The sequence below is a fragment of the Typopeltis vanoorti genome, chromosome 8 (genome assembly GCF_054136105.1).
Source record: "Typopeltis vanoorti isolate ZY-2024b chromosome 8, IOZ_Tvanoo_1.0, whole genome shotgun sequence".
NCBI lineage: Eukaryota > Metazoa > Arthropoda > Arachnida > Uropygi > Thelyphonidae > Typopeltis > Typopeltis vanoorti.
The window spans coordinates 32,429,689-32,448,180 of record NC_143556.1 but is presented as its reverse complement, the minus strand read 5'-3'; the positions used below and the strand labels follow the sequence as shown (position 1 = coordinate 32,448,180).

At 35.2% G+C, this 18,492-nt stretch overlaps 1 protein-coding gene across 5 annotated transcripts in view; it reads left to right on the top strand.

Moving 5' to 3' along the window:
- Positions 1-18,492, top strand: part of LOC150103910 (uncharacterized) — a 589,709-nt gene that overhangs the window by 550,967 nt on the left and 20,250 nt on the right. For all 5 annotated transcript variants that reach the window (XM_090397176.1, XM_090397175.1, XM_090397178.1 and 2 more), the window contains exon 24: positions 16,260-16,308. In XM_090397176.1, the coding sequence (XP_090253302.1) occupies positions 16,260-16,308 (49 nt within the window). The remainder of the gene's footprint in view (positions 1-16,259; positions 16,309-18,492) is intronic.

The following is an 18,492-nucleotide window of genomic DNA, read 5'->3' as shown; positions in this document are numbered from 1 at the left end:
CGTTTTCCTGCCAACCTGGCAGAGAAAACTTGTTTTGCTAATCTTTCCTCTCCCATTCTATTTAAGTGACCATACCACCTGAGATTAGCTCTGCTAACGCATTCCTGGATGCTGACAATGTCAAGTTCTTTCCTAATATCCTCATTTTTAATATGATATTGCCATTGATGCCATTTAATTAAATACTTCATATGCGTTGTGAATTCCGTAAATTAATTACCAGTGATGCCATCTGTTCATGCCTCTAATCTTTCTCAGGACTCTCATATCTGCGGTCTCTAGTCTTTGGTCAAGTGTTTTACTTCTGACCCAGCTCTCAGATCCATAAGTTAAAACTGGTTTGAACACTGTCTTGTATACAGCTAATTTAGTGTTCCGACTAATTTCTTTCTTATTCCATATGAATTTATTCAATTGACTTCCCACCATACCAGCTTTGCTGATTCTGTTGTCTATTTCCATATTTAATTTACCATCTTCAGTAAAAATCGTGCCTAAGTAGCTGAAATGTTTTACTTGTTCCAGAGGTTCTCCATTCACAACACAGTTGACATTTTCAATGATTCTGCCTATTTTCATTGTCTTTGTCTTTTTATTGCTGACCTTCATACCATATCTATTACAACAGCTATTCAATTTAGTCAGAGAATCTTGCAGACTTGTAGCCGATTTATTTAGATGTATAACATCATCCGCATAAAGCAAAGAGCTGACATTAACATCTCCAATTTTGATATCATGTTTAATACCACTTTCTTTCATAATGTGATCCATATAGATAATGAATAACAGAGGGGATAATGTACATCCTTGTCTCACACCGGATTTAACATTAAACCATCTTCCTGTACTTCCTTCAATTCTAACTGCTGACTTACAACTCAAATAAAGACTTAGTATTGCTTGATATAATGCCCCATTGACACCATATAACTGCAGCGTATTGAATAGCTTCTCTCTTGGCACCTTGTCATATGCCTTTTCCAAATCGACAAAACTTAAATACAGATCTTTGTTGTATTCCCATGCTTTCTCGACTATTTGTCGTAAAGTGAAGATCTGATCCTGACAGCCTCTATTTGGCCTGAATCCAGCTTGTTCTTCACCAAGCTTTTCTTCCACAATTCTTCTCAACCGTTTCTCAAGTATACTTGCATAGATCTTGCCAGGAACACTCAGTAGGGAAATACTTCTGTAATTCTCACATTCAGTTTTATTTCCCTTTTTTATATGTGGGTACTATGAGAGCTCTACTCCAATCATCGGGAATTCGTCCCTCTGTCCAGGCTTTCTGAACTATGCAGTGCAGCCACTGTAAGACTTTTATACCACCATACTTCAGCATTTCTGGTCGAATATCATCTACTCCTGCTGTCTTTCCACATTTCAAGTGTTTGATGTCTTTTTCTACTTCAAGTATGGATATGTATTCCTGACTGCATGCCTGGTCAGTGTTTTTTTATCACTGTGCTGTCATCACTGCTTGTTTCGTTTTTAGCAGTTTTTCAAAGTAATTACTCCATACTTCAAGGATATCTTTTTCTCCTGTTTTCATGTCACCTTTATCATCTCTAACTCCTTTTACAGCACTCTTTCCTCCATTCCTAAGCTTCTTCAACAACCTCCAGAATATTTTGCTATCTTCTTGATATTTATTTTCTATATTCTTGCCAAAGTCCTCCCATGACTTTTGTTTAACTAGTTTTACACACTGTTTAGCTTTCTTACATTTGTTTCTGTATTCTGTAAGAGTAAAAGCTGACTTATTTGCCAGGAACTTTTGACCTGCTTTCTTCTTTTCGTTCACTGCCTCTTTAACTTCCTGTGTCCACCAGGGAGTTCTGATTTTTTTATCCTTGCACACAACCTCACCACATGCCTCTCTGGCAGAATCAATCAATGTTTTCTTCAGAGTTTGCCACTGAATCTCCAAGGTTTGATTCCTGTTCTCAAACTCTTTCATTTTCTTTTCAATAATCTTTCTGTATTTTAGTTTACAGTTCACATCTGAGAGCTGCTCAACTTTTATTCGCTTTAAAACTTTCTTACATGTTATTCTTTTCAATATGAAATTCAATTTTATCCTGCTCAAGACTAAATAGTGATCACTTCCAATTTCAAATCCTCTGTAGACTCTGGTGTCCTGCACCAGGGAGAAAACATCACTATTAACAATAACATAGTCAATGAGACTTTTCTTATTCCTAGCGTCTTCTCTCCATGTGAATTTGTGCACATTTTTATGTTGGAACATGGCATTAGTAATAACCAGTCCATGTCCTGAGCAGAAATCCAACAGATATTTGCCATTATTATTAGCTTTGCTCTTTTCTCCAAATTTTCCCAAAATATTTTTGTATGTCTCAGTCATTTACTACTCTGCTATTTAGATCCCCAACAAGGACCAACTTTTCCTTTTTCATTGTGTCAGTTGCTTTTTCTAAAGCCTCAAAAAATTCCTCCACTTCTACCTTAGTAGAACCTTCTGTGGGACCATAGGCACAAATAAGTCTCATTGTCCAGTTCCCCATTCTCATATTTGTCCACATTACTCTACTTGAGACTGACTGCCATTCAAGAAGATTAGCCTCGTATTTTGTGTTGAATACTATGCCTACTCCTTCTTTTCCTTGATTGTCATTGCCTGAATATAACATTTTGTATTTATTGCTCAGAAAGATCTCACCAGTTTTGGTCTTTTTTGTTTCAGTCACCCCTATTATGTCGATATGGTACTTATCTAATTCCTCAGCTAGCTCCATTTCTTTGCCATTCAGGCTTCTTACGTTGATAGTGCCGATCTTTAACTCTGGTGATGTTGAGTTGGGGTTTGTTTTCAAATTTGTTCCAGTAGCTGACTTTTCGCTGTTCGCCCTGGTTCCCTGGCGAAAACAACGGGGGCCTTGTTTAACCGGGCGACGCCCCAGCCGGCATGAAATTTTGTCATGTTGTACCATCATTTTTTATTTTGGTTTAACCAATAAGAATACAATTTGGTCGGCTTAATCCCAAATTGCCAGCCCATCCTCGTTCGTTCAGTATCCAAGTAGATACCCAACAGGGTGCACCACGAGAAGGTGAGGATTGGACATTAGGTCAGAAGCCCTGGTCGGTTCTCTGCATTCCTTTAAAGGCTATGTGGAGGTCTCCTCTCAGTTATACAACTTTGACCCTTAAGCACCCCGCTCATAAATAATGGATTATTTAAAATAGAAACAGCTGCTTAATGTTATACATAGAACATTGCAAATGGATGACAGAGGAAACGTGTTATTATTATTTTAAAAAAATTGTTAATAAATGTTTGATTAGAATATGTTCATCCCTATCTTCGATAGTGAGAGGCAGCCATTTCGATTTGGGTTTGAATAGTGGAGTAAGGTTTTGGTAGTTTCTTTCAATGGATATTCAAACTTATGGTGACAACATTGGAGTACGTTTGTTTCAGATCATAGGATATTGTGGTTAGTATTAATTTCATGGTGTGCAAGGCCAGATTTCTCAGATTTTTTTTATTGGTGATGTAGGAGAGGTTATTGCACTCTCTCCTCCATCAAGCATCCACTTTACCTTAAGCAAGAAAAGTAACAGTCACACAGAACCTAGTAGATCTCAGGAAGAGCCAGGACGGATGGTTTATCTTTAGAAGATGGGAACCATTACAATAATTTGTTGACAGGAATCCTCTTTAAGGATTCTATAGATTGGTTCCAAGATGCTAGAAAGGTATGGGACAGGAATCCTTCATATTGTTTCGTTGTTGTTTGAACTCAGCTTATAGGAATCAAAAACATATTGTATATTCCATTCTGAGAAGCCATTAAGATGCACGTAATGTTTGGTGTCCAGAACTTCTGGACACCAAACATTATGTGGTGTTGAGGTTTACAGCATATAATATGAGCACAGTATAACAGAAGTTTTATGATTCCAGTCTTCTGAGAAGGATGGTGAACAGATTGCTTTTAAAAACATAACATCCAGTAGAGGTAACTTTTCAATAAACTGAAGTAATTTTCACCTGAAGAGGAGTAAGAGAGTATGATGTCTAGGAAAGTTAGTTTGTTTTCTTTTTTTGTTTTCATTGTGAAATTAATTCATGGATATAAATTATTTATTTTGCTAGAACCTTGTGCTTCTATGGCTTGCCTAATATCCACAATGAAGGCATACCTCTTTGTCCTATTGTGGACAATCCATAATAGGGTGAATAGCTCTTCCTGTCAGGATGAATAGCTCTTCCTGCATATAATCTAGGAAATCAGGAATTCTGATTTCCTAGATTAGATGCTGCCATAGAGCAATTGAAAGAACAGTGGAACATTGCTCCCTTCAATTGGAAAAGGCCTGAGTTCAATTCTTGTCATGATGAGAGGAATCCTTACATGGGCTTTTTCAATTGAAGGTGAGTTAGCCAATCTCATATGGAGGTAGCCGGGTTTTTCTCCTGGTAACTTGGGTTTCTCATTCCATGTACAGACAAATCAGCCTTCAAAATATACACAATTTACAGACAAAAAATACTGTTGTTGGTGATGATGGGTGGTAGATGGTGTTGATGGTAGTAGTATCATAGTTGGAGAATTAAGTAGTACAGGAAAACCTCACTTAATATGAATTTGATATGCGCAAAATTCAGTTAGTGTGATTGAGTGAAATGACACTATTTCCCACTTTAAGTGAGTGATTAATGCGATTTTTTTTTTAAGTCATGCAAAATTTTACGTTATGCAAAATTTTTTGTCACCAGTCTGCACTGAGCAGTGGCACTTGTCAATATAGCAGGCAGTGGCCAGCAACACTCTGCAATTGACTGAAAGCTGTCTTTGCAAGTGCACGTGCAAACTCTGTTCTCTTGTTCAATCACTTTTCCTTCATTTCGCTTTATTTTAGATACCTATAAGGCTTTATTATATTCAGCCCCTGATATGGAAAAGAGAAAGACTGATAAGCAGCAGTAATTAAAAAGAGAAGAAAAGTAATTACTTGAGAGGAAAAGCTGAAAAACTTGCTTTGATTCCCATTCAGAACAGTTAAGCGAGAAAGATCTCTTTCAACTAGAAGAACAGAGTGCATATGAAGAAGAATGATGGGGAGTGCGAACAAGAAGAGAATATTACAACTAAGAAATTAACTACAAAAGAACTTGAGCTAGTTTTCAATCACATTGAGCATGCTAAGGAAATTTTGTTTGATGCTGATCCTGATATGGAATGAAGCTTTGAAGTCCACAGAAATCTTGGTAAAGTGATCGCTAGCTATTGCAAATTGCATGATAAGATGAAAAAGCCGAGCACTACTTAAACATCTTTACTTAATTTTTTTGTAAAAAAGTAGCTCAATCAAATGTTTAGACATCAAAACAAAATTTAAGCAATTGATTTTTATTTCACTGATGATTTTATCCTTTGATATAGCTTATATTTTTTTTTTTTTCAAATTTAACTGATGAACTGATGGATGAATTATAATTATTACTATTGTTTATTGTATTCACTTAATGTGATTTCGCTTAGCATGCCTTAATTGATGGATTAATTAATTGTGCTAAGTGAGGTTTTCCTGTAGTGGAGAGGATAAGATGTATTTAGCAAAGTAGAGTGCCCTACCACGATGAGTCCTTGGACTCCCTGGAGGTGTCATGAAATAATAATAAAGTGAGAAATCTTTCCCTTCAACCTAATACTTAATGATAAGCTTCGATATTGAATCCCTACTCACTAACTTGCCTCTCATTTGCTCTCACAAGCCTTTTTCTAGATATAGTCAAATTATTTGATGTTGGTGTCCACTCATGTTATTTTATTTGTTAAAACAGAATTTACAGGCAAGTTGAAGCGGGCTGCTATATTCTTCCACTCTCACCAACTTTACTAGAACATCTAGAAGAAATCATTTTCTCATCTAAACAACCTCAGCCTTCGTTTTGAATGCATCACATAGATGATGCCATCTGGCCCCACAATAAAGATACCAAAAATAAAAATCTACATCCACAAATTAATTTCATGATGGAAATAGAAAAGAAAACAAACTAGCTTTCCTAGACATCATACCCTCTCACTCCTCTTCAGGTGAACTAATTACTTCTTTTTATCAAAAACTTACCTTTACTGGATGTTATGTTCGACAGCAATCTGTTCATCATCCTTCTCAGAAGACTAGAATCATAAAAACTCTGTTATACTGTGCTCCTATATGCTCTCAACTTCAATAGCTACAGCATGAACTGCTGGCCATTAAACATTATATGCATCTTAAATGCTTCTGAGAATGCTGCATGCAACATGTTTTTGATTCCTGTAAGATGAGCTTAAACAACAATGAAACAGTACAAAGGGTTCCTGTCCCATATGATTCTGACATCTCTGAACCAATCTCTAGAATTCTTAAATAGTTAATCTAGTGACTACATTTATCCTTTCAACAAACTATCATCATGTTCCCATCTTCTAAAGATAAACAATCCCTGTAGCTCTTCCTATCATCTATTAAGTTCTAATCTCATCTTTCTTGCTTAATACAAACTGGATGTTTGGTAGAAAAAAGAGTGCAAGACCATCTGTCCGATGGTCTTGATTGTGGATTATGCAGTCTTTTATCATTTTCATGAATGAATAGGCAAGTAGTATGGTATTCTACTATAACACTTCTGATTCTCTGATACTTATTTAATGTTAATTTTTGATGACTATTGCCTAAATATAAGAAATTGACATTCATTCTTGTTTAGGTTTCTATACCTTTAAATTTATAAAAAAGTATGATGGAGTGCAATTTCTTGCCATTTATTATGGTGATCAGTGCCTAAGCTATGGTCAGCTAATTCTGATATTCTATGTTCTTGAAATCAGGTATAATCTTTGTTGCCTGCATTTTACTTCAGCAGATAAGCAGCCCCAATATATTTTCGTAATGGCCTTCTGCATATGAGGCACCTGTTCATGGTGGTGGGAATCTCCCAATGATGGTACTGGCCCTTTTCATTCATTTTTATGCTTTTTTTACTATATTCTTTGCTTTACTTCTCCTGATTCTTTATTAATATCCTGTTTTGAACACCACCATTACCGGGATCCAAAGCCTTGCTACAATCATGTGATACAACTGATGGACATCTAGAAAGGCGGTTCTGCTTGTTTTACACAACTTTAGCCTCTGTTCTGGCAAAACAGGCAGTCTTGGATTGCCCAGCCAGGATCAGTCAGTCAGTGAACTTGCCTGCTAGGGTCAATAGCATTGTGAGTCTCCTTCCCCATAGTCTAGTGAGAGGCTTGCTGTGGTGCCAGTATATATAGCATTCCACTCCTGAGTTCAGTCATTTCTTGCCATAGAGTGACCATCCTCTGTGTGTGGCTTAGTAGTGTTTGGTGAGCTCTGATGCTGAACTAAACTCTTCCTCCTGAGAATGAATACTTCTTCATCCTCTTGTTTAAGAGGTTCACAACAAGGTTCAGAAGCCATATCATCATCAACAGAAAATGAAAGTAAGAAACAAAAAACATCAGAAACTGCAATAAGTACACAAACACCACTGTTCTTAATCCTACACTTAATATCTGAACATCCATTTGGAAAAATGCCACTCTTCTTCATACCAAAGGGAAGGATCTCCAAAATCTGTAAAGAAACTGCATCCAGGAGATATACTTATTGAAGCAACTATAATAACACAATCTGAAAAATTACATCTATCTGAAGAATACCAATTATATTTAATTCCAAAACTTCATCAAATGACATGTACCCTCAAGGGGTATACAGGATATTATGATAGTACTACTTTAAAAACTTGCATTGTTACTAACTTCCTATCAACAATTTTCCTCCAAATCAGTCTGTCATTTGTCAAGACTCCAACATTATCAGATCTTATATTTCTGTCTTCTAAGGCACTGTTTACTGTATCTACATTTTTGGTTTTCCTCTGGATCTTTTTCCTGCCAACCTGTCAAAAAACACTTGTTTTGTTAATCTTTCCTCTCCCATTCTGTTTAAGTGACCATACCACCTGAGATGGTATATAAGTAACGATGTCAAGTTCTTTCCTAATATCCTCGTTTTTAATATGATGTTGCCATTCATGCCATCTGTTCACATCCCTAATCTTTCTCAGGACTCTAATATCTGTGGTCTCTAGTCTTTAGTCAAGTGTTTTATTTCTAAACCATCCCTCAGATCCATAAGTTAAAATTGGTTTGAACACTGTCTTGTATACAGCTAATTTATGACTAATTTCTCTCTTATTCCATATAAATATATTAAGTTGACTTCCTACCATACTAGCTTTGTTGATCCTGTTGTCTATTTCCACATTTAATTTACCACCTTCACTAAAAATTGTGTCTCAGTAGCTAAAATGTTTTATTGGTTCTATAGGATCTCCATTCACAATACAGTTGATATTTTCAATGTCTTTGTCTTATATTGCTGATTTTCATACCAAATTTATTACAACAGTTATTCACTTTAGTCAGGGAATCTTGCAAACTTGTACTAGATTCATTTAAAAGTATAACATCATCTGCATAAAGTAAAGAGCTGAGATTAACATCTCCAATTTTGATATTGGTTTAATACCACTTTCCTTCATAATGTGATCCATATAGATAATGAATAACAGAGGGGATAATGTACATCTTCGTCTGACACCAGATTTAACATCAAACCATCTTTCTATACTTTAATTCTAGCTGGTAATTAATTTACGGAATTGACAACGCATATAAAGTAAATAAATTAAAGATAACTTTAATGAATCACTTCTATATTTCGGCAATGTCACATTGCCGAAATATAGAAGTGATTCATTAAAGTTATCTTTAATTTATTTACTTTATATGCGTTGTCAATTCCGTAAATTAATTACCAGTTATGTCTAACCAATGTATAAGTCTTACTACTTTAATTCTAGCTGTTGACTTACAACTGAAATAAAGACTAAGTATTGCTTGACATGTACCCAATTGACACCATATAACTGTAGCATTTTGAATAGCTTTCCTCTTGGCACCTTGTCGTATGCCTTTTGGAGGTCTACAAAACTGGAATATATATCTTTGCTATATTTCCATGATTCCTCAACTATTTTTGTTGTAAAGTGAAAATCTGATTCTGATAGCTTATTTGGCCTGAATCCAGCTTGTTCTTCACCAAGCTTCTCTTCCACAATGCTTCTCAACCATTTTTCTAGTATACTTGCATAAATTTTACCAGGACACTCAGTAGGGAAATACCTCTATAATTCTTACATTCAGTTTTATTTCCCTTTTTATATATGGGTGTGATTAGAGCTCTACTCCAATTCACTTGGTATTTGTTCCTCTGTCTAGGCATTCTCAACTGTTCAGTGCAGCTGCTGTAAGACCTTTATACCTCCACACTTGAACATTTCTGGTCAAATATTATCTACTCCTGCTGCCTTCCCACAATTTCTTTGGTCTTTGGTTTTTTCTACTTCACGTATGGATATGTATTCCTGACTGCATGTCTGGTCAGTTTTTTTTTATCACTGTGCTGTCATTCACCACTTCTAGTTTCATTTAGCAGTTTTTTGAAGTAATTACTCCATGCATCAAAGATATCTTTTTCTCCAATTTTTAAGTGTCACCTTTATCATCTCTAATTCCTTTTACAGCACTCTTTCCTCCATTTCTGAGTTTCTTCAACCTCCAGAATATCTTGCCACCCTCTTGATATTTATTTTCTATGTTCTTACCAAAGTCTTTCCATGACTTGTGTTTAGCTATTTTTACACAGTTTATCTTTCTTACATTTGCCTCTGTATTCTCTAAGAGCACAAGTTGACTTATTTGCCATTAACTTTTGATATGCTTTTTTCTTTTCATTCACTGCCTCTGGCTGAATCAATCAATGTCTTATTCAGTATTTGCCACTGAATCTCCAAGATTTGGTTCCTGTTCTCAAACTCTTTCATTTTTTCTTGAATAATATGTGTGTATTTTAGTCTACAGTTCACATCTGAGAGTTGATCAACTTTTATTTGCTTTCACACTTTCGTATATGTTCTTTTCAATATGAAATTCAATTTATCTTGCTTAAGACTAAATGGCGATCACTTCTAATTTCAAATCCTCTGTACTCAAGTGTCCTGCATCAGTGAGAAAACATCACTATCAACAATAACATAGTCAACGAGACTTTTCTTATTCTTTGCCTCTTCTCTCCATATGAATTTGTGCACATTTTTATGTTGGAACATTGTGTTAGTAATAACCAGAACATGTCCTGAACAGAAATCCAACAGGTATTTGCTATTATTATTAGCTTTGCTCTTTTCTCCAGATTTTCCCATAATGTTTTTGTATGTCTGACAATCATTTCCTACTTTGCTATTTAGATCCCCAACAAGGACCAACTTTTCCTTTTTCATTGTGTCAGTTGCTTTTTCTAAAGCATCAAAAAATTCCTCCACTTCTGCTTAGTAGAATCTTTTGTGGGACCATAGGCACAAATAAGTCTCATTGGCCAATTCCCCATTCTGATATTTGCCCATATCACTCAACTTGAGACTGCCTGCCATTCAAGAAGATTAGCCTCGTAGTTAGTGTTGAATACTATGGCTACTCCTTCTTTTCCTTGATTGTTATTGCCTGAAGTACCAGATCAAAGTGTTGATCTGGTACTTTTCCAATTCCTCAGCTAGCTCCATTTCTTTGCCATTCAGGCTTCTTATGTTGATAGCACCGATCTTGCACTCTGGTGATGTTGAGCTGTTGTTTTGTTTCAGAATTTGTTCCAGTAGCTGACTTTTTGCTGTTCGCCCTGGTTCTCTGTTGAAAACAACATGTAAAAAAAAAATAATAATAATAATAATAAAAAATGGGAGGGGGGAGCCTTGTTTAACTGGGCGATGACACAGCCGGCATGAAATTTTGTCATGTTGTACCATAATTTTATTTGTAGTTTAAACCAATAAGATTACAGTTTGGTCAGCTAAATCCCAAATTGCCAGTCCATCCTTGTTTGTTCAATATCCAGAGAGAGAGATACCTAACGTTGTGCACCATGAGAAGGTGAGGATTGGACATTAGGCCAGAATCCCTGGTCGGTTCACCACATTCCTTGAAAGGATATGTGGAGGTCTCCTCTTAGTCTCAGTTGAAGGGAGAAGACAGTGCATAGAATGTTCACTGCTTTATGGCACTTGTAAAGGGAGGAAAATGAGTTTGCTGTCAAATATCAGTCCCAAGAATTTGGCTTCATCATGCATAAGGGTCAAAGCTGTATAAGCCAAATTCTTGGTACTGATATTTGACAGCAAATTCATTTTCCTCCCTCACCTATGTCAGTTACAAGTGCCATAAAGCAGTGAACAGTCTATGCACTCTGTCTTCTCCCTTCCTGGTGACAGATGTTCTTTGCTTCATTTGTATAGGGCATTAATAAGATCAAAACTTGATTATGGGTCACAAGTGTATGCTTCTACAGGGGGAGAGAGAGAGAGAGAGTGTACGCTGCAATGGCTACAACCTATTCACCATCATGTGTTCAGAATTGCAACTGGAGCATTTTGCATGTTACCTATTCCTAGTCTGTACATCAAGGCAAACAAAGCATCTGTGTTACTTCAACTCCAACAGCTCTCTCTCTCTCTCTCTCTTGTATGCAGCAAAAATAAAACCTGTTCCAGACCACTCCATGTATTGAACTATCTTGCAGCCAGAATGGAGAATCTTTACAACACTCAGTAGACTTCCTAAAATCCTTGGTTGTGGATAAAACCTGTTCTACAAGCTCTAGAAATAGTATTAGACAACATAGCTCAGACACTACCAGGTACACTTCCACTGTGGAAATCATACATTTCAGCAGGCTACCAAAATTTTCCACCCCTCCTGTCATCTAACAGCAGTTCTTTGAAGCTCATAGAACTGGATACTCTGATTTTGTGCCTGTCTGCATAGAACCCCACCCCCCCCCCTTGACATTGGAGAACCTAGTGGAGGATCTTCTGCCATCTTTCCAGACTACATTATATCTGCACAAATCCCACTAGAGTGTAACAACATTGCAGTAGAGCTGTATGTGATAGAGCTTGCATTAAAATACATCAGATTCCATCACTACTGAAGGTACATAATATATTCAAGAAGCCTAGAATACTTTTGTAGCCCTAGAACTTTACAGAAACATCTGGTGTTCTCTCAAATCCAACTCCTCATATTTCATTTCCCATAATCCCAACTTGGCTTTATACTTCTGTTCAATTCCAAGCCAAGTTGGGATTATGGGAAATGGGACTGCAGATACTACAGCTTGGTCATCTTGTTTCTCAAACATCCACCATCTGTCTGTACCATATACAGATTGCTGGCAGGTAATCAAACAGAAATCTTTATCTCAGTGGTAGTTATCTTGTAAAGGAGAGACTAATAATAAGCTGAACCAAATTAAGCTTGAAATTAAATAATGGCAGTCTTGCCTGAGCAAGGTTCGAACACATGAAGTTGTTCTTGCTCAGTTCTGTATAGGTCATAGTCATATTTTATGTACTCTTTCCTATTGTGGGATGATGACATACATATGTATGAGTTTTGTGATGCTAGATTATCAATTAAATAATACAGTCATTATTTTAAATGTGTGAAAAGGCTTATGCGTTCACAATACATGTTATTTATTTTCACAGTATTGATGACAACACAGAATGATAAGAAAATAATAATTATTAACTTATTTGCTGATATTTTGATGGTATTATAATTATCATCTTCAGAGCACAAAAACAATTTGTCACAGTATGTGAAACAACAAGAACAATTTGGTATAACAGTGAGACTAGTTTAAAGTCATTATTTTAGCAACTTTTATAATCTGTCTGAGCCCTATACACTCAGATTTTATCAGACTCATCAACCACCACCCTGGTTTTTAAATTTTTACAGAGTATTAATCTTTACTACCTGATATAAATTATATATTTATTAGTTTATTTTATTGTAAATATGCTTTTAATAACCTGTTTTTATATGTTTTATGAATTTTAATCTGTTTTTATACTTTTTACATCTGTTTTATACTCATCTTTTACATTTGGTTTTCTATTTGGATTTTATGCCATTTTACTTATTTATCACCTGGTATGATTTTAAGAAATATTTTATTTATTATTATAATTTTTTTTTTTATGTACAGTTTTTAGACCTATACGTGCCGCTTGCTTATTACATGTGTTCTGACATGGCGTGGAGAGAAAAGTAACAGACTTTGCTCTATAATCCAAATATGTCTTTTAAGTACTTAAAGCTTCAACAAGCAAAGTGGTATGAAACTCATACCACCTAAAATTGCCTAGTGCAACACCTCTATTCCTGCTTACATTAGTTCACTAGTTTATAATCCTCCAGTTTGATAGTTTAATTCTTTGTTGATTGGGAATATATCTGGGTCTGCTATCTGTCCCACCATTGTGGATGTGTATGCATAGGATTTGATTGCTGAAGACTAATTAGACTCCATCAAAGTTCAGTGTTCTCCACCAAGTTATGGTCATAACATTAGTAATATCAATGTTTTAGACTTATGAGATTTATCTTTAGACACTGTGATCATGCAGTCTGCTTGGCTATCCTGAGATAATGTTTTCATCAAACCCTCTTATTCTTATTCTATAGCCTGTTAGCCATGGGTGGGCTATGGTCATGTAATCTTTCAGCCATGCTTAGTAACCTAACATAGTACTTTTTCAAGTAACTTTATTCTCCAATATGCAGTGTAGTTGTCCCATGCCAACTGATGAAAATTATTTCCACTAAAAGACATTCACAGACATCCATTCCATAGTGAGTTTCAAAATATGTGAAATATTTAATTTAAAATGAATATTTAAATATTTAGAGGTGTTTTTCATCTTTAAAATTCATATTGTGTTTACAGATGGCCTCTTTTTTATGATGGTCCTATTCTCAAAAGAATGTTTTTAACTTCTCACTGTGTAAGCAAGTTATATCATAACACGAATTGGTTATCAAAAGATTTAATGACAAATGACATTATATATGATTGGTATGGACTTCTCAAGGGATCATAATTACTTGGATGCAATCATAAATTTAAATTGAACTATGAAAAATTGTCTAGGAAAATTTAAATCTTATGAAAATTTTGAATTTCAGCAGTTATAGAAAAATTATTGCCACTTGTTTATTAGTTCAGTTTTTTTTTTAATTAAGTTTGAGACACACGGTTTAAAATTTTTATACAGCACTATAATAGAAAAAGCAAACTACAGTCTACAAGTCCTGTGGATGTCTTAAAAAAAGTGGCAGCAATGAAAATTGCTGCCGCTTTAGCAACATATAAGTAAAAGAGGCATGTATATGCAAGAGAATTACAAATACATCATTGGAATTTGAGAGATGGGTACATGTTAGAGTTCAGCAATACATTCTAGTAAAATGTCAAGTCGGTGTATTTAAAAATAATAATAATAATAATTATATATATATATATATATATATATAAAGGAATAAATCTGAGTGTGAGAATTACAGAGGGATTTCTCTAAGTGCTCCAGATAAGATTTATGCAAGCATACTTGAAAACAGGTTGAGAAAAATTGTGGAAGAGAAACTTGAAGAGGAACAAGCTGGGTTCAAGCCAAATAGAGGTTGCTGAAGATCAGATTTTCACTTTACAACAAATAGTTGAGAAATCATGAGAAAGAACTGTACTTGAGTTTTGTAGATCTGGAAAAGGCATATGACTAGCTTTAAAAAAGATAAGCTTTTCAAAATGCTACAATTATATGGGATAAATGGAACATTATACAGAGCAATACAATGTCTATATTTAAGTTGCAAGTCAGTAGTTAGAATTCATGGAAATACAGGAAGATAGTCTGTTTTAAAATCAGATGTAAGACAAGGGTGCACACTATCTCCACAAGTTATTCATCATCTATATGTATTGCATTATGAAGGAAAGTAGCATTAAACTTGATATTAGAATCCTAGACATCATACTTAGCTTTATGCAACTTATGTTGTACTCCTAAGCACATTAAGTGAAAGTCTCCAGGCTTCTCTAACTACATTGAGTAACAGTTGTAACAAATTGGCCATGAAAATCAGAAATGAAAAGACCAAAAAAAAAAAAAAAAAAAAACAATGAAAAAATAGGCAGGACATAAACTTCAACTATATTCTCAATGGAGAACGTATGGAACAAGTGAAATATTTCAACTATTTATACACAGTTTTCAGTGAAAATGGCAAATTAAATTTGTAAATAGACAACAGAATAAGCAAAGCTGGTATGGTGGGAGGTATACCAGTGGAATAAATTTATATGGAAATAAGAGAGAAATTAGCCAGAACACCAAATTGGTAGTATATATGATATATGGCAGTGTTCAAACTAGTTTTAAGTTATGGGTCTCTGAGAGTTGGGTTAGAAATAAAGCACTTGATCAAAGACTAGAGACCACAGATGTGAAAGTTCTTTGAAGAATTAGGAGCTTGAACAGATGGCATCAGTGGCAGAATCATATTAAAAATGAAGATATTAGAAAGGGACTTGGGATTGTTAGTATTCAAGAATTTGTGCTCAGAGCTAATCTAAGGTGGTATGGACAATTAATTGGATTGGGTGAGGAAAGGTAAGCATAGCAGGTGTTTGATGCTATGATGATAGGAAAGAGACCCAGAGGAAGATCAAGCTGTAGTTGAATTGATTCATTCAGAAGTGCCTTAGAAGCACAAGATGTTAGATACAACAATATCGAAGTGATGACAAGCAATAACTAATTTGGAGGGAAATTGTTGATAGGAGATTAATAATAATGTAAACTTAATCACGGAGTGCTGTCATAATAGCCTGAACACCCTGTGAGGGTATATATTTGGAAATTGGTGATGATGATGATAATAAGCAGTAATGGAATTGCCATTAACCGGTGCTTCCTAAAACTGAGTCAATCATTGCAGTTATGAGTAGGTTATGAATATTTGCTCAGTTCTCATTAGAGTCCACAAAAGTCACTTCCAAAAGCTAGAAATCTTTTGTGAGAACTCTAGTTTAAAGTCTTAAAATGTAAGCATATGAGGAGTGAATTGCATTGAAATTAAATATTTTCATCTCATTTCTGTTTAGGTAGATGACTTTAAATCTTTTTTTAATATAATTGTCATAAAATGGTAATTCTAAAGAAAGTAAAAAGAAAATAATTTGGTTTAATACTTTTTTTTTTTGAATAGTTATTGTCATTCTGTTGATTTTATCATTATTGTATATAGGTAGCTGAGAACAAAAAGGATACTATGGAAAGGGCTATAAGCAGACAATGTATGTATATTAATTTAAGTGTCAGAAAATTTTCTTTCTGTTAAATTTTTAATCCTGTACATAAAATAGTGAAATACATAACATGGAGCTTATTTTGCTGTCCACAGTTGATATTTGGTTTTGTATGTATGTGTGCACTATGCAATTTGTGAGAAATATATTTGGACTGCAGTCTGTCTCTCTCTCTCTCTCACACACACTCTCCTTCCCTCTAACATGCCGCTGACCGAAGATCGCTGCACTGAGGATTAATATTAAAATAAGTATTGGAATACCATCTGTTTTTGGATAAAACATATTGCCATCACATGCAGTATAATCTTAGATAAAGCAAACAGATGTAGTCCTAGTTGGCTGCAAACTACCACTTATATAAAAGGAAATTGAACCTTCAAAAGAGATGTCATCTCTTTTGAAGGTTCATGACTACATGAAACAATCAGCTAAAAGTTGATTGTTTCATGTGGTCATGTAGTGTTTTCACACTACATAAACAGCTGCACGACCTAAGTTTCTATTGAAGGGCAGTTACATATAAGTGAAACATCAATTATATTAATCAGTTACACCTCTGCCATTAAACTTTACAGTTGGGATACTGCAACTGAGAATAATGCTGAATTTAGTGTTCTCCAGGCAAAAGTTGCACCCCTTTTATTAAGGTCAGTAAAAGGATATATAATTTTAGCCAGTCTCTGGTTAGCCAAGTGGTTAGTGTATCCACTCTCCAGCCAAAAGGCTGTCGGTTTGAATCCTGCCATGGGCATGGATATTTGTAATTGTCTGTGAAAATACTAGTACTTGTGTTGGACAGTAAATGGTGTTGGTGTAGATGATGTGATTTGCTGTATGGTGGAGAGGGAGAGCTGTAGAGCAGGTGCCCTCCCTCGATGAGTCTTTGGACTCCTTGGAGGTGTCACATAATGATAATAATAATAATTAATTGAAAGGGATATATGACTTCCAATGTTCTAAGACCAGTCATGATGTTCTTTACATCAATGTAGTCTTAGAGCATTGGAAATTGGAAGTCCATAATGTGGAGCAACAAATCATGCTATATCCTTTTCTGATCTAATGAGTGGTTGTGACTTTTGCCTTGAAAGCATCAAATGCAGCATTATGCCCAGTTGTACAGTCCCAGCTGTAACCTTTAACAGGAGGTGCAATGTTCTGAAGCTGTTTTGACTGGTATGACTTATTTCTGTGGTGATAGTGCCTGAAAAGGATTAATGATCACAGATAGGCAATGGTTACATTGCAGTAATTATACAAATGGATTATACAAATTATACAGAATATCTTCTGTATTTCTTTCTATGTATGTACTACTGTGACATGGTTTGAGAAAAATTATACAGAAAAATTTGACTGGCCTACAGATAATGCTTGGTTTCAATCCACTAGAAATAACTTATGACAAACTGGAACATCTCTTATACACTAACTAGTGCATCAGGACTAAAGAGCACACACAACTGAGTTGTATGCAGGTGAGGATTCTCTGAAATAAGTGCTATCTTGAATAATTATTGCAACGTATAGGTAAATTATCAAAACATTGATTAGTTAGCAGAGAAACTCATGATAAGAATGAAAGAGAAATAATTGAGCGCTTGAGAGACAATTATCTCAAGTAGCATGTGAATGAAAGAACCAGAGATCAAAGAGTGTTAGATTTTATCATAATCAGAAGGGATCTCATTTAAGAATGTTGTTTTTCTGCCAGTTTGACATTAATCATGCTGTACTAACGTGGAAAGTAGCCAACCATATGGATGTTCCAGTTAGGACAGGTAACATGCTGAACTACAAATATGGAAATTATGACACGCTGAGCAGAATACTATCTTCGGTCTAATGATATTAATTACTAAATGGGAAAAATATCCACAATGGATGGGAATCTAAATGTGCCCTTAGAGTTTAAAGGACAAATAGAATGGAGTGAATGTGCAACCTTATTAAGAAAGAGATCCATAAAAAGATGATGATGTGGGAGGAATTTCTTGAGAATAAGAGTGAGAGGAGTTATGAAATGTTATTATTAACACCAGACCCCCATAGAATCCAACAACTCATCATGGAAGGCAAACTCTGTTACACCCAAAGCCCATCAAACTATACTTTAAACTCATTCAATATATTTGTATTCACCACCAACCACTCCATGCAAAGAACCTA